The 16,473-nt window shown below is 38.9% G+C and overlaps 1 protein-coding gene across 6 annotated transcripts in view; it reads left to right on the top strand.

Annotated features, from left to right (window-relative positions):
- TPK1 (thiamin pyrophosphokinase 1) overlaps nucleotides 1-16,473 on the top strand; it is a 313,129-nt gene that overhangs the window by 58,586 nt on the left and 238,070 nt on the right. For 5 of the 6 annotated variants that reach the window (XM_055805376.1, XM_055805375.1, XM_055805372.1 and 2 more), the window contains exon 2: nucleotides 3,342-3,416. The exons of the other annotated variant lie outside the window; for it this stretch is intronic. In XM_055805376.1, coding sequence (XP_055661351.1) covers nucleotides 3,342-3,416 — 75 coding nt within the window. The remainder of the gene's footprint in view (nucleotides 1-3,341; nucleotides 3,417-16,473) is intronic. 6 annotated transcript variants of the gene reach the window in all.

Genomic DNA, 16,473 nt, shown 5'->3' on the forward strand with positions numbered 1-16,473 from the left:
GCAGCCTAGGAAAGTAGGAGATGGTGCTCTGTGTTTCTGGCAAGATAAAAATGATCCCACTTTATCCAAAGACTAGGAATTTGCCAAGTCCTCTGCAAGATATATTTTTGCATCTAAATGGCTGTTGATGTAGTTGTGCAACTGTTAATACATACGTCTTTAAGTTATGCCTGTAAGACTGCAAGGTTTGTAAGTAGCAAATAGGAAAATAAATGGGTAAGACTGGAGATGAGCAAATGTCGTTCCTGAAATATAAGTAAAAACTTCCTATAGTCATCTTTCTGTCTTCCTGTCCTGTAGAAATTACGCCTTACTGTGTGGCTAATTCCTCTGCAAGAGGACTTGCATTGGAACTTGGCTCCATTTATTCTCTAAGTTGATGTAAACATCAAGAATAAGCTGGAGGTTTTGTCTGGAGGAATTTATTCTTTTCTGCTCATGCTGCAGATGGCTGAATTTGCTCAGTCTGCAAAAGCTGCAAGAAAAGTACATAATGAAAGAGAAATTTATACTAAAAATGGAAGAAACCATGCAAGAGACCATGTTCTGCCTCTAACAAAAGGCCAACAAAAGCTTCTGCAGTGGAGATACCCATATCTGGGGACAGCTCATTTTCGCTGCTGAATTCTTGTTTACAGAACTCTTTTTTCCGTTAGTCCAAGTAGAACACAATTTCATTAATGGTTGGGTCAGGGTGCTAATTATCTCTGTGAAAAATGGATGGGCAGACAGTCCAGGAGATAGATGCTTCCTAATTTGTTAAGGGCTTTTAAAGATAAATGGCCTTTTATTTGATTTGTTTTCAAATGAATAGCTCACTAGAGTGCTCAGAGCAGTGGCATGGTGAGTTCTCATCAGTTTTTCTCTGTGATGGATGTTGCATATTCTGTCCATTGACATGGTCTTTGCCATCAGAAGTCCCAATTTATTAATAGTTTTTAGGGCAATGGTTGTAAATTATTGCAGCCCAATTTTATTACTGTTTTACATCTACCGAGGACTGAGCCCTTTGTGCAGCTTTATATTAACTCAGTGAGCACCATTAAAATATTGACATTAGGTTCATTTTGGTAGCATTAATCATAGTATTTTATCATGCATTAATTGCAGTGGTTTGAAATGACTGGAACATTCACTTTTCTAAAAGCAGGAAAAACAACTTCCATTTCTCCGCTTTTTAAACCTGTAACTGTGCTTTAAAAAAAACAACGACAAAACACACACAAAAAACCCTCTTAATTGGGTGTGCTCGTGGCGCCTACCTCTTTGCTGCTTTGCAATGACTGAACAAGTAAGAGCCAGCAGTTCTTTCAGGTCTCACTGGAAGCTCTTAGAAGTGTTGTCTCTGAAAATCAGCCTCTGAAGTCTCAGTGTGGGTGCCTACAGCCAGGCCTTGGCTTCAAAAACATATCTCAATATAAAACAAGAGTCCTCCTGATGTGCAAAAAAAGCTAAAAATCTACTCACTGTGTTTTCATATGCTGATATGGCTTAAGGGTTTAAAACAGACACAGAAATGCCTTTTGTGATTCACCAGCAGGAACAGGTTTACAGCACCCATGTCTGTTTGTGTTATTGTATTAGTAAAAGAACCTGTGATGTTTGCTGGCTTTCTTCAGTGGAGGGCACCACTAGATGATTATGTTTAATATAAGGAGCTGGCAGCCTTTCTCACTTAACCATCATTAGGAGATCTGCTGCTGAGGTCCCATTTCATGAGGCAGCTGGAAATTGGCACTTAGTTTGAATGTATTGTTTTCTACCTTTCTCTTAAAGTTCAAGGACAAGGCAAAACTGTTCAGCCTATGCAAAGAATAAGGGTTTTCTCACTTTCCTTTGCTTACTTGGTCCTCTGACCTCTCTGTTCTTTTCTAAGTAAATTTATTCCCCTATATATACATGAATTAAATAGAAGTATGGACCATGTCAGCAAAGATGCAAGTAGAAGACATGAGGGCAGGTATTTGAAACACCATGTAGAAGATACCTTTGACAAACATTTAGAATTTCTACTGCAGTAAAAAATTATTTAGGTCTTCAGTAGTGTTGCTTTTGATACTTACAAAGGAGGACAGTAATGTTATTTCTGTTTTAGGGAACTGAGGCATAGGAGGTCAGTGGAGAAACCCTAAATCACTCAAAAGGCGAGATGCAGAACAGTGGTGTCCCAGTCTCTTAACTCTCACTTCTTGATCTTAACCATGCATTTCATTCATTGTTTCAAAGACTGTCCCCTCCCTGCTCCCACCCCAAGATATTCCTGTACCTTCAGGACTTTCACCACCTGTATTTTCCCTGGTAATGTCATAGGGCTTAAGCCATAGTTTGACCTGTAGCCTTCTGCCTCCTGCTGTACTGGATTTGCTCAAAAGCCCAAAAGACTTTGCAGTGATAGAGGTTTCCTTTTTTCAGTTACAGTGGCTACACATGACCAAATAATACTTCATTAACCTGATCACCTAAGGATATCAAGCTCCAGGGCAAACTTGCATTCCTATATGATTGGCAAGGTAGTTAGGAAGTGAAATAATGCAAATCCCACCACAGGCAACCATCATAAGATATGCGTATTTACTCTTTGAAACCAAAGTGTGTCGTTTCATAAATCCTTTTATTTTAAGACTTTTATATTTGTAGGTTTATTATTGACCTTCACAATGGACATATTGCTAGGGCAGGAGGCTTTAGGAGCCATATCAAGTTGGACTGGTAAATACACCGAGATTTTTAGTCTGCAGTATCACCTAGAAAACACAAGCTAAAGTTTGCTTTTGCTTTTACTAGCTTTGATTTTAAGCTCCTTGGGTATGGCCTTTCATTCTGCATGTGTAAAGTATCTACCAGGGTGGATGTACCACAATTAGAGCTTCTACATGATACGAAAACATAGGCACAGAAGCCACTGGTGGTAGCAAAGTTCTGCATCTACTAGGAGACTGGAATATTTGACTTAGAGACAGCTTAATACAGTCGGCTACAGCCTTCCCTCTTCACAGAGGCCAGAGTGAAGCTTATACCAATAAATGCTGCATCCGGGCGGCAGTAGCAAGCAGGAGATTAAAGAGAGCTGTATAGGTGTGGGCATCCTATTGAGGATGGCTTTCAAGGGGAAAATGCACTTAACAATTTAAAAGTTTAGCAAAACCTTACCAAAAAAACAGGTGTCTAATGAAGTTCTGGCAGCTTCTGTTTCTGGAAATGATGATGTCTAAGAAGCAAGGAAATTAGTGGAGTTGCTTCAAAGTGGTTGGATTAAAATTAATATGGAAAAAGCAAAATATAAAAAAAGGGTGTGTGTGGATCAATATTGTTGCTAATAAGAATCAACATTTATCTTACAGGAAACCTGAAGTTTTGCCTTCTGATTCTGAACCAGCCTTTCAGCAAAGGTCATTTTCATTGTCTGTGGAGCAGAGGTAATAATAACTTACATATATCTTCATTTGTTTATTTACTTAGCTGCTGCCCGGCTAATGTACTTCATGTCTGTTGAATCGCAATGTGGCAATTTCCTCTTAACTAGAGCAATCTTCTGGTGAGGGTGTGAATTGGCAGAATATGTCCCTTGTTGCTGAATGCAGCAAATGAGCTGATTATGCAAATTCTGCATCTCTGCATTGCTTACATCAGTGGGAACTTTATGGACTGATCTGTGTAAGACTAGCTTTTCAGAGGCATCTTAGGAATGATCATTGTTTTGCTGACAAAGTGTAGTAGATCAATGATGCATTTAAGAGTCTGGAAGCAAGCATTCCTTTAAAGGTCATCAGTGAAATGTGTTAATTTTAATCAAAATAAAATGAACCGTGTAGATAACTATGTTGTGAAAGCAGTGGGAATTTGCGTGCATGTCAGAAATATGCAAATCAGATTTCACTACTCCTTTGTTTAATATGCACAGTGCTAATCATTATCTCTGGCATGATAGCTGCAGATTTACTGACATTTTGTGGAGATACGTAAATCTTTACAAGCTTGGAGCTATTAATTCTTCCGATGTAGAAATGTAGTCCTTCAGAAGCTGTCTGACAAGCTGCAGGAGTTGTCCCTAACTTGTTAGCAGGCTGGGAACCTTGCAGAGAAATTCCTCTTAACTGACTGGGGCTGATAGAGCTGTTTGATTTCACTGTAGGCATAAGAGCTAGCAGGGGTGGCTGTTCGGTTAAAACAAATTGGTGTAAGGGATGAAAGGGGCAGGATGTATTCATAGCACTTAATTCCAGTAAACCTAAATTAGGTGCCTGTATAGGCAGAGGAATGAAAAGACAAGGGAGAGGCTTGCACAGGATGATTCGAAGCATCTGCACAAGTACTGTACCCCAAACTGGCTCTCACTTGCAATATCGGGAAGAAATGGCAGCAAGAAGTGTTGTTCAGTGGAAGGGCTGTCAAGTGAATCTTCCAGATGTAATTCTACATATTTTTTTATTTTAAAAGATGCAGTTAAAGACATACTCTGTATTAAATAATGGAGGGAAGAAGGGTAAGTATTTTGATCTTATTTCTTTGTCCCACCTTTCCTGTGTTTTGAGGGTTGAGGTTAAAAAAAGAGACAGCGAACCCGACATGCCCAGTTACCAAATGGCAGTATTTAGCATCTTGTAGTTCCTTGCACGTGTTGCTTTTATGCTCTGCTCTTTTAGACTTTTTTTGTCTGTCCTCTGGAATTTTAAGTCTTCCTCTTGCAATCAAACCTGTGCAGGGTGACCCTTGGGGCATGGAGTATTTCTTACCGTAACAGTAATGGGCCCTTAACTGTAGTGCTTCAGTGAAGGGTTTGGATAAGAAGCTGAGTAAAACCGAGTAGACCACAGCCTGTCTTGCTTGAGACTACCTTGATGTGTTCCTGTCCTCCCAGCATAACTGTGTTGAAAGTAATTACAGGTGCTGCGAACAGTTTTTCAGAGTCTGTGCACATTAGGAGCAGAAGTCCTATTTAAGCTAGTAAGACTTTTGATGATAAGTTACTTCCAGAAATAAATGGATATTTTCTAAGTAAAATGACAGAGGAAGGTCATGACATAGTCAATGTGAAATGTTTTTCTTCAAAACATCTCAGCTTCAGTAAACCTCGGTGAATCCAGGGCAAGGTTTTAGCAATGCCTGACCAACAGTACTAGTGGCCTACTGCGAGTGTCAGCAATTTTGTGCCTGCTGGATGCTGGTACTGAAGGAGTCTCAGCAGAGAGACTCTTGCAGGACTAGGAGAACCTGGGGCTTTTGGTACATGAAATGAAAGAAGTTCTGAAAGAATGAAACATCCTTAGAAACAGTGCTTCATGACCAGCTATATAAAGGTCTTATAAAGGAGTGATGAAAAGGGAACAATTAGGCTGTTGATCCACAGAATATTGTCAGCTGCCTAAATTGGAAGAGAAAAATGCAGAGGGAAATAAAAAGATAAAATACTCACTGACTTCTCTGTTACAGCAATCTTCAGTGTTACAGAGTACACTGAAGTGTACTCCAAGTACAGAGTGCTGAGACATAAATGTGATTTTAAAGTAGGCTGTGCCCTATCAAAATAACTTGTTTCATTAGCCCTGTCACTTCAGCGTCAAGTAAAAAGGAAGGTGTGATATGTTATGTCCTGAGTTAAAAAAAAAAAAAAAAAAAAAAATCACAACAATAAGTGTGTCTATTCTAGGCAAAAATCATCCCAGGTGTAACTCTTCTTGACCTCAAGAAAAAGTGGTTGCAGCTAATTAGCCTTTGTCTTATTACAGACTTGTGTGAAATCTATTTTTACTGACATACTTTGAAAAGAACTATTTCAATTTGTACAAGTTTGCAATGAACTTCCTTCCCTGTGCTTTGTGAAGGACACTGGAATCTGATTTCTTCAGTTCCAGGAGACAGCTTTTCCCACTCGTACCATACAAGCTGGGTAAGTGACAACAGTGAGGTAGTATCAGTTCAAGACTACGATGATTTTAGTCTGTTGTGTTCATTACTGTGGGAAACCAATCTAGATGTGCTCCCTTCGTGTTGGATACAGCCATACAGTATTAGTGCTGTCCTAAAGGTGGAATGGATGAATAACTGCAGAAGGGACAGTTTGCAAAAGCATGCTGAAGGATAATATAGCTGAAAATACTGGTAGTTCGTTGAAGGATTTATTGGATTTGGGTACAGTGGGGAGAAGATGAAAGAAAAGCCAAGAGAAATTGAAGAGGATAGGTCAGTAAAGGGGATTAGGTAAGGGGAAAGGTTTTCACAGTAAGTGAAGCTGATATAGGGAGACTGAATATGGGAAGGTGAGGTGGATATAGAGGGTTGGGAATAGACTATGAGGAAGCACAAGGCTGGGAATGTCAGTCAAATCCATCAAAAGAGCTTTGCCAGTAGCTGTTAATGCAGCCATTTCTACCAGTGGAAGTCCTTATCCTAAATGTGGGAAACATGTGGAAGAGACAAAGCCCCGCTTTTTTCAGACCTGCACATTTTTGTGTTCAGGAGGTTCCTATAAGAAAGACTGGATCCAGTGCAGCCTTAACTTATCTTAAATTCCTGATTGTATTTCAGCAATGTTTGTAGCTCCTGGTTTGCAGGAAAAAAATCCAGTTTACATTAGTCTCTAGGCTACTTTGGAAGTGGTTTCAAGTGTAAATACATCTTTAACAGAAATGGCTGGGAGTTGAAAGTCTGAAGCTGTCTCTACACAGAGTTTGAAAAGTACAGATGCCCAGGTTTTAGTGGCTGAAAACAAAGGGGCTTTCTGGATAGCAGATGCAAGTTCCTGAGATTTTGATTCTGCTCCTTAAAGTCTCTTTAATCAGGAATTCAATGACTGAAATTCAATCACAGAAATTCATATTTATGCCAAGAATTTCAGACATGGCTAGTGATCGCATGTGCTTCTGTTTTTTTGATCTCTCCCTAGTGAAGTACCAGGAAAGGGGCAGAATTATTGCAGTGCTAAGAAACCACTTCTATGTAAAACCTTCTCAAGTTCAGGATCTGAAAACTGTTTCTTGTTTCTGAAAACATTGTTCCTACAAGCCATATTACTGAAGTGAGCCAGAATTGTCTTCAGATCCTCACTTGATGGTAGCATGCCAGCATTGCAGACTACTTTCTATTCTAAATGTTGACAATGACAGCTGTAAAAAGCAAGAAGTTATGGTCTGAAAAATAAGATTATTATTTGAAGAATCAGAGAAAAACGGCAACATTCAGCAGCAATCTGATGGAGTTCCCGTCAGTGCTGTATTTCTGAGAATGGCAGGTTTCTTGTTAAATAGCATCTTTGGATTTGCTTGTGGGGAAAGACATATTACAATAGTTGTTTTTCCTTAGGTTGTATTTAACCTCTGGCTGAGTGTTCTTTTATCCATGGGTTTACTGATAAATGCAGTTGCAGAATCAAAATATTGGTTAATGCTGTTCTGCTTGGCTGAAGAAGACTGTTATACTTGTGTTTTATGGTAAGCACACATGTCCACTGGTATTTTTCAGTTCTTACAATGGTTGTGATACATTAGCCACTATGCCTTCCTTAAAAGGATTGTGATCTTTTTCTGCAAGACTATCTGTGAAAGCTCTTAATCAAACAGAACATGTTGAACTATTCTAGATAGTAGCCATCCATATGACAAAACATCCTTGGCTGATGTAGTAGAATAAACTGCCAACATCCTTTTGAAATTGGCTACTGAATCCTGATTTGTGGGATGTGTATTTAACGTTGGACAAGCAAATGGGGAAGAGACGTCTATGAGATTGGACTGCAAAAATGTATGTCCTTCAGGAGTCCCTCCCTAAACAGTCTCTTTCATGGACCATTCTCCTCAGGAAGGAATTTGGGGTCTAGCTATGTCTCCTTATTATACTGCCCTACCAGTCACTTCTCTATATGCATTGTGTGTAGGCATTTTGTGATGCTTTGTAGATCATGAACATGGAGGAGCACCAGAAAGAGGAATGTTGCTTGCCCTAGGGATTTATATTTTTTGGGGTCTATATACTGAGATAGCAGGAAGCATACTTCTATGGCAGCAGCATAATAACTCAGATCCAAAGTGTTTTAGGTTGTCTTCATGTAAACAGTATCTTTTTACACTACATCTGTTGTGATTGCTTATCCATAAATTGAGGTTTTTTCAAGTTTCCATCTCTATCAATACCCATTTTACAACAATCAAACTGGCTATTGGATTTTAAGTATTATCTTGAATGTGAGGCAACTTTCCTATCAAGGTCAATCTACTGTACGGTGAAAATGTTGCTAATGAATGGATTGTTAGCACCTGGAGGTGGCTGGGAAATAGAAGGTATCTCCTCTTCCTGAGTAATCAAGTAAGGAAAGGTGCTAATTTGTGTCATGATTTTCAGAGTCATCTGTCTTTGAACGCCACATGCTCCCCTGCATTTTATGTTCCGTATGCTTTTGTCTGCAATATAATTGGTGATTGATGTTTTCAATGTCTTCTGTGGAGGTGTAAGAGCTCTGTATAAAGGTAAATAAGATATAAATACAAGTGGTGATGCAAACTCTGGCAAATATACTGAGGGGAAGGTAACAGATTAGTTGGAACAGTTTGAATGTCTCAGAGAGAAAAGGGTATTGTAGCTTAATAGCAGAAGGGAAATAACCTGACTCTCCCTGGTGCCGTTTTTTTCTTCTCCATGATTGATACCTTTTCCTCCACTGTCTTTAGTGGTTGAACTCACCTGTGCTTCTGGAATTATTGGTATGTACAGCCATTCACTTGCCCTCTTACCTGTCGGCAATGAACTTGCCTTGTTGGCATATGGTGTGCTTTTTTCTCACCTTTTATTTTCATTTCCTGCTGAACTTACTTGTAATATATCTCAAATTTGTACTAGACCCAGAATTGGCAGCTGGCATAAAACTTGAGTGAATTTAGAGCAGCTGCTATTAATAAATAGGAAAATGTTCATAAAAATGGTGATTGGGATGTCACATGGACTTCTATGCTTTATTGCACTTTCCAGCAGGCATTCAGACTAGCAGTAACTCTTACCACTGGCCTCAGCTAAACTACTCTGTTCTCCCCTGAGTAATATTAGACTCCTGATAAGTCAACAATGAAGTTCATTTTTCCACATTTGAATCAAGCCAGGAATATAATTTCTAGTTCGTATTTAGTAACTTAAATTTGCTGTTCTGTGCCACTCAAATTAGATTTAAACACCATTTTCTTATGGTGGTGTGGCTGTTGTCGGACTGCCTGCAGTAAGTTAATGTCCTTCAACTCAGGAGTCTGAGAGAAGTTATTTCAAGTGTTCTTAAGGGTAGGGAGTCTACGATATACTTTAGGAGCAAGAAAATCTAGCCCTGATTAGGGCTGGCTAGCACCATGCTTAAAGCTTGGAAACGAAGTAGTATCTGGGTCTTAGGACATGCAGCAGTTTGCACTAGCTGGGATTTTGGGAAGAGGATTTTTCTAGTTGAAGCTTTGCCTATGACTCAGTGTATAAGGTTGTTCTCTGCCAGATTTTCAATGGTGAACTGGAGTTTTACATTTATCTTCATAAAATTAAGATTAAAACTCCAGAGATACGGTAAAATTCTCCTATTTCTGACGTGTATATTGTTGGTGCCTTTCTGGTTCAGAATCAGGGCTCTTGAGAGGTAGCCTAGGTGTGTGTGGACAGTTTGAAAAGTAGGTCTCATTTGGTTTTGTAAATTTTTAGATATTATTGGCAAAGCTGAGAACAGAGCTGATCGTTCAGGCCTTTTGCACAGTTCAGGTTCCTTCACCTTAGTAGTAGCTGTGATAGAATGAGGTCGTCAGATAAAATTGGAGACACGCTAGGCTGCCTTTTGTTTCTGGTGGGGTTTTTTTTGGTGGTGTTTGTGTGGTGTGGTGTTTTTTTTTTAATTCTCTGCAAATCCAACAACAGGAAATCTGAGATCAAAAAGGAATTTTTGTTTGTTTAATGGATTTAAGATTTTGTTTGAAAAATGAAAAAAATGAGTAATTAAGGTCCCCCTCTGTGATGCTTTGAGAATCTAAACCCTGCTGAGCTGAAGTTCAGAGTAACAGAACAATAGAGAATTACTTTGAAGTACTAGTGAAAAGCATAACAGATGATTACAGCATAAGAAAAAAATGGGAGGTTATTACAGTGCTTTTTTCTATTGAGCTGGGATGTAAATCCCATTAGGGGAGTTCTATTGTCACAAGATTTGCTATATAGAAGCCTTTGATAGCATTATACTATATATCTGGTTATCATGATGTTTCCCAGAGGACAGTTGAAAGAAGGAGCTTTGGAAAATATTGTCAGGAGAATGCTTTAGAGCACCCAAAGCAGAAAGGAAAACATAAGACAATAGAAAAAAAAAGATGATTAAATGCTCATTTTCTTAGTGATTCAACAAGAGAAATGTTCCTGGGAATGAACCCAGGGAGCAGGGGTGAATGCATGAGGTTAGCATAAGTATGACCTGTGGCAGAAAAGAGCATGTTCTTAATCCCATAAAAGGAACACTTGGATTTTCACAGCCTCAAGCTACACAGTGTTTCTCTGGGAGTCACTACAGGGCAAAAGTATTATTTTCATAGCTAGAGCTTAGCATGAATCTGCTACTAGGGTAAAGATGTAAGGTCGTTTAAAGGATGGATGTTATCTGGGGTTGCTGATGTCAGGGTCTTTTCACTGGCTGTGATGGACTTTGATCAAGCTATGGTTTGATAGTCTTCCTTTCTCTCTTACTCCAGGGTTGCCTTAAGGCAGAAAAACTTTTTTTTTTTTTTTTTTTTTTTAAAACAAGCCCATACTGGTACAAACGCCTCACCATTAATCTTGGTCCAGTGGTTATTTCAAATGGCAATTACTTTTTAAAAGTGGATCTCCTCTTTTTAATTTACCTGAATCTGGTTATGTTTCTCTCCTTTGGATTTTAAGTTTGGATTATTTTATTACTGTTACTGTAACAATGAGTAACTCAACCAGTGAACAGTTTACCTTTTCTGTAGTAAGTTGAGACTATGCTAGTATTTATTGGTTACTTGGCTGATGGAGTATGCATCCTTCACTGTATTCAGTGCTTGAAGAGAGATCAATAGTTTGAGAATACACGCTGGATTGCTGCTTTTCTCATCTAAATGGTTTACATACTGTCTTGTGCTCACCCATATTATCAAGTATTAAAATTGAACTTTAAATTCATGTAAGTTAGAAAATAGCTAGCTTTTCCACTCTACTCATTATCTCTGCTCTTTTGCACAGGTAGGCTGTTTTGTTAAATTTCACCATTACATAAATATATTTCTAAAAATAGTATGTGCATTTCCATTTTGAAAGCAGCATAATGAGATTTTTTTATTTTTTTTAATGAGTAATTGGTTTAGATACTTGCCACACAACATACCATATAAATTCTAAAATGATTGATGGACTTGTGTCAAAGACCACTTTCTCTGTGTTTCTTTCTGGTTTTGTTAACTACCTTGTATAGCATCACTACTTATAAGCTGCTTTAATGTATTTTTGTGTTGTGTTACTCAAAATGTTATCTGCGTGAGACGCATGCAGATGTATTTTGAGTTTGGGATCATGGGTGTTGTTTATGCCTAGGCAAAGTCCAGAGTTTTTCAAGAGTTAACGGAGGTCTGTATGTACCTAGTTGGTACTTTATGTACCTAGTTGGAGATATTAAGAGTTTGAGTAAGAATAAAATAGTTCTTATTGATACCAAATAAACAGTTGGGCCTGATGACTTCACTGGGAATATTCTTATGCTTTACATGCCGAAAGTAAGTGATCAGGTACTTTGCTGGATTTGGTGTGAACTGTGTCTTGTTGGGATGAGCCAAAGGAGCTATGATTGGTGTTGATTAAATTATCTGAGCATGACAAATTATTTGAGGATTTGTTTAATTCATTTTAGTTTGTTACCTCTGCCATAAACATGTTAATACATGGGACAGAGCATGGATGTTCAGCTTTTGAAATCCATATTGAACAGTTGTGGATGAGAACTTTGGAGTATTGGTTGGAGTTTTTGTCTTGTTTATTTCTGATTGCATCAAGATTTGCTCATGTAAATGGATGAAGCTCTGTTGACTTTGATTCAGTTTCATGTATTTACACCAGCCAAAAACTTAGCACATAAAAATGGAACGAGCATTGTGGCTATTAACAACTTTTTTTCTCACAAGTTAACAATTGTTTATCTAATATGCTGAGGAGGCACTGGTGAAGTGCAGCTGCCTGTCTTTGGTGTCATTGATGGTGAATCACAGTGAGAACAGAAATAAAAAACTGTCATAGGTTTCTCATTCTGGAAAATTCCATTGACCTCAGAAATAGCAGGGACAGCCGGTAATTTTTAGAAGTGTTTTATTATCATCTTCCATTGTTGGAAGCTTTATGACTGGGATCCTAATGTAGAGGCTTTTGATGTCAATATTCCTTCAGTTACTTGGAATTTATTTGGCTCAGACCTTTTAGAGGGGGCCAGCTACAGTTTACACTGAAATAAAATTTAACATTGACTCAGATGGCCTGGATAAAGTGTAACCATAAGAATGTTGGTTCGTTGTAAGCTGCATTAGCACTGCAGTAAGTTGTGCTGTGGAGTATAAATATTATGCTGTTGGAATTTCTTTTGAAAAATCCCAGCTCCTTTGAACTTCAGACCCTCGCTGCTCATGTTCAGAGCCCAGGGCCTGGCTCCTTGGGGCTTCTGTTTCTGACAGTATGAGTTGTGCAGCAGGGAACGAAGCTTTTGCTTATGTCTGAACACACACTTGTCTGTCAGCCTTCGTAATGACCTGCATCAAGCATTTTGCTTTGGCTCCTAGCATCCGGTAGTCCATCACATTAGCTTGGTGTTTGTGAGGTGTAATCAGCTATGAATAATCAATAGTCAGGTTAGATTGGTTGGTAAAGTCTAGAACATTGCTCTTGAAATGGATGTCATTCAAGGAGGAACAGAGAAAGGAGGACTGAATTGCCTTTGCAATCTGTTTTGAAGTGAAGGAACTGCAGAGGCTCAGGGTGCATCCAGGCTGTGTTGCAGGGCAATGTAAGTGGCCTAAGAAAGAGCACAAATTGGTAATATGCTGTCACAATGACTTAAAATTAATTTGGGGCTATGCCAATTCTGGACTTTAATAATAATCTTGAGATTTTTACAAGGAATTTTGAGTAAGTTGTTTAGCCTGTGAAAAGATACGGTTCAACAAAGTGACACAACTCGTGTTTAATGGAGGGTTACGGTGGGTAAAACTGCTGTGGAGTCCATTGAGGTACAAAGCCAAAGTGCTCTAAGTGCAGTATCTGTCCCAGCTCATTCTAAAAGAAAGAGACTTTGATTATCTTTTGGTTTCGGATGCCCAAACTGACATCTTAAATGGGGTCTGGTGTTAAGGGGACAATGGCCCTCCCTCCAAAATACATCCTGACCTTCCCTTTTACTGACTCAGAACTGGGAGAGAAGCTGAGCTACTGAGGTGTGCAGTCACACAGCAGGTCTTGACAGCTTGGCCTCTGTTGCATCTTGATTTAAAACCACAGAAAACACTGAATGTTTGAACAGTCCACTTACTGTCTTGACAGCTAATCCAAGATAAAGGGAATGAGAATTATATCCCTGTTCCTAGGAGGATAAATGTTAAGTCCCTCACTCCTGAGGCAGAGCATGACTGCGAACAAACCCTTCCGAAGCAGCAGGGTGGTATGCTGTCTCGATCTGTAAAATCTGCAAGTTGAAGAGTTATAGAAGTCAGTAGAAGAAATTTGTAGGTAGGCCTACATCACAGAAGAAGTATTGAAATAACGTCTTCCTAATTTTTATAGCTATTTTTCCCTGTTCCAGTTTAAGTAAATGTTGGTCCTGTTCTTTCCAGATGAGAATGAGGTGGATGATGGATTTGGTGTTAATTTCATAAGGTGTGGAAAAGCGTTCTCTGTGGTAGATGCTGCATTTGGAGGAGCCTCTCTGGTCATTCAGAGTCAGACCTTTTCACTGCTAAGATGATGTGAAATAATTACAGATCCGGAATGTGGTTTTTGATGAGGTTCCTAGAGAAAATGATTAATATTAGCAAAACGTCCTCAAGAAGTCACAACATTTGGTCGTTGCCAAATGAGTTGACCCGAGTGTGACATAGATCATGTGTCAAGTCTGTTTAGCTGAGCTATATAATCATTTTGACAAATGTATGCAAGGCTGTTATGTGCTATCAAAAGACATACTTAAATGGCAGGAAAGGCTTTAGACCATCAGAAGTTTCTGAGGGCAATAGTAGTCTCACCAAGAACTCTGAGGCTGCCGAACCCTCTGAATATCGCACAGAACGGTCTGTTTTGGTTCACTCTACTTCCCTGCCTGTTTTTCATAGTCAAGGGGGGTTGTATCTGGGAGACTGTGCTTCTTGGTTTGTTTTTTGAAGTTGGATGACCGCTTCAGAAGTTATGGTGGGAATGGAGAAGTGAGCAAAGACATGGGCAGAGAGAGAGTGTGACAGGAATGTGTGCAAGTACACAGAACATTCCTGTGGAGTCCATACTTTTTAAGAAATAAGATCAGGTCAGGTGAGGAGGGATTACAACCAATTTAAATTCCTGGGAATATCAGTGTATTACAGAAGTAGGCTGGTTCTTCCAATTTATCTATACATTGTCCTTGGTGTTGCTATAATAGAAATCACAGTGATTTTAGCAACTGTTTGGCAAAAGCCACAGTCTCCTTTTTTGTGTGAATCTGTCTTTCCCTCTGCTTCCTAAAAGAGAAGAGAAAGGGTAGGAGGGTGGATGAGGCATAGAACATGTCTGCTAAATGTCACACCGACAAGTTTTAATGTTGCACTTCCCATCTTGCTTAAGTAATAATTCACTGGGTCCCTCGGTTATATCTCACTTAGCTTGGGACGTTTAACTGGAGTTTCTTAGGTCACTGCCAGTGATCTCCTCTTAGTCAATGGACAGAGATCTGAGTTGCCTTCCGGCTCCCCACAGAAATTTAGATATAGCTGCTAGGTACACAAAATGGAAGAGGTGGGGAGGGCTGAATGGCAGCCCAGATGTCAGGTTATTTTCTCTTTTGTTTCCTTGGCCAGTTTACTGCAACAACATGAGGCAAGTGAATTTTGTGGCAGCTGGTATCTATAGTTAATCTACTTTATTTAGTCTCAGTGTTATCTGTCTCCTACCTCAACTCTTTCCCACTAGCCATCTCAAACCTTTCTTTTCTATTTAGCATCAGGGGAAGGACGATGAAGTTAAGACCCTGGAGACTGCAAAGCTATCACCTAATTTTGAGCTTGCCTTGGCTGTCATTTTCCTTGACCACCTCTTTTTTTGGTAGGCCTATGCACCTTTGTCGTAAAGCAGCACTCTCATTAGAACTTTGTAAAACCCATATACATATTAACAAGGCATCTGAAGTTGACCTTTTGTCTGGGAGGGAGATTGCTACTGCTCTTGGCAGTGATTTGTGAAGTCTGCTTTCCTTGGTGAATTTAGGATCGGTTTAGCATTTAAGCTTACTTCTAAATCATGCATTTAATTTTATTGCTTTTTCTTTAGATCTGTAGATTTGAGTGAGCATTAATGCATCCGTCATATTTCATTCAGTGATTATAGTGCTTGATATCCTTTGTATTCACCTTCTAGAAATGCTTTGGCAGCAGAACTGACTGTGCAAAAATGTGTAAGAAAGGGTAGAAATAATAAATGCACTATCAATTTGGCTGATGCAGTTCAACATCTTAACTTTTGTTTGTGACCCACTGTTCAACTCTGGCAATTTAAATATACGTATGCAGTGTCCTTTTTCAAAATGTGCAGGACAATAGGTAGGCTGTAGTGTTATTAGTGTAATAAATCTTTAATAAAAGAGGTTTCTCTTATATTGCAAGTGCATGCCACTGCTGTTCTCATTTAGATATTAAATTTAGAGGTGTGCAAAAATTTTTGGAAGTCTGCTGCAAGTCTTAGCAATTTTTTTTGTTATTACTTTTAGGGGTTTTTTTTATAAGTGTGCTGTTTTATCCCTTGTAGGACTGCTTAAAATAAGATGAATTACTGCACATTGAATCTTTGTCCCTGCTGATGCAGTAGCATCACATTGTCTAGGGGACTTCTTTATCAAGGCAGTGAAGATGCTGTAGTTGATAACCCATCTTACTAGCCATAAAAGGTTGGGAAAAAGGATCTCAAAGACACTTTGGGGCAACAAATTTGATTTACATTTTATGTGTCGCATTTGACTATAGGAAAGAAGTATCCAGCTCATTGCCAGCTCCAGAAGAACAGCACAATCATTGCCCTGCAAACTGAATGCACTGCTAAGAAGGAACTATAAAAGATATTGTTTGGAATAGTTTGGGTATGTTTTTAAGCCTGCTGATCTTCTTATTCCAAGTTTATTTGTGATACTTTACCTAGCATTGTATTATAGAAGAAGAATATCACATTCCTCTGTGAATTAGTGTGGTTATTTGAAGCAACCTGGGCTTAATTATGTGGTTTTCTTCATTTATCAACACAGTT

This window comes from Falco peregrinus, chromosome 5, assembly GCF_023634155.1.
Source record: "Falco peregrinus isolate bFalPer1 chromosome 5, bFalPer1.pri, whole genome shotgun sequence".
NCBI classification, from domain to species: Eukaryota; Metazoa; Chordata; class Aves; order Falconiformes; family Falconidae; genus Falco; species Falco peregrinus.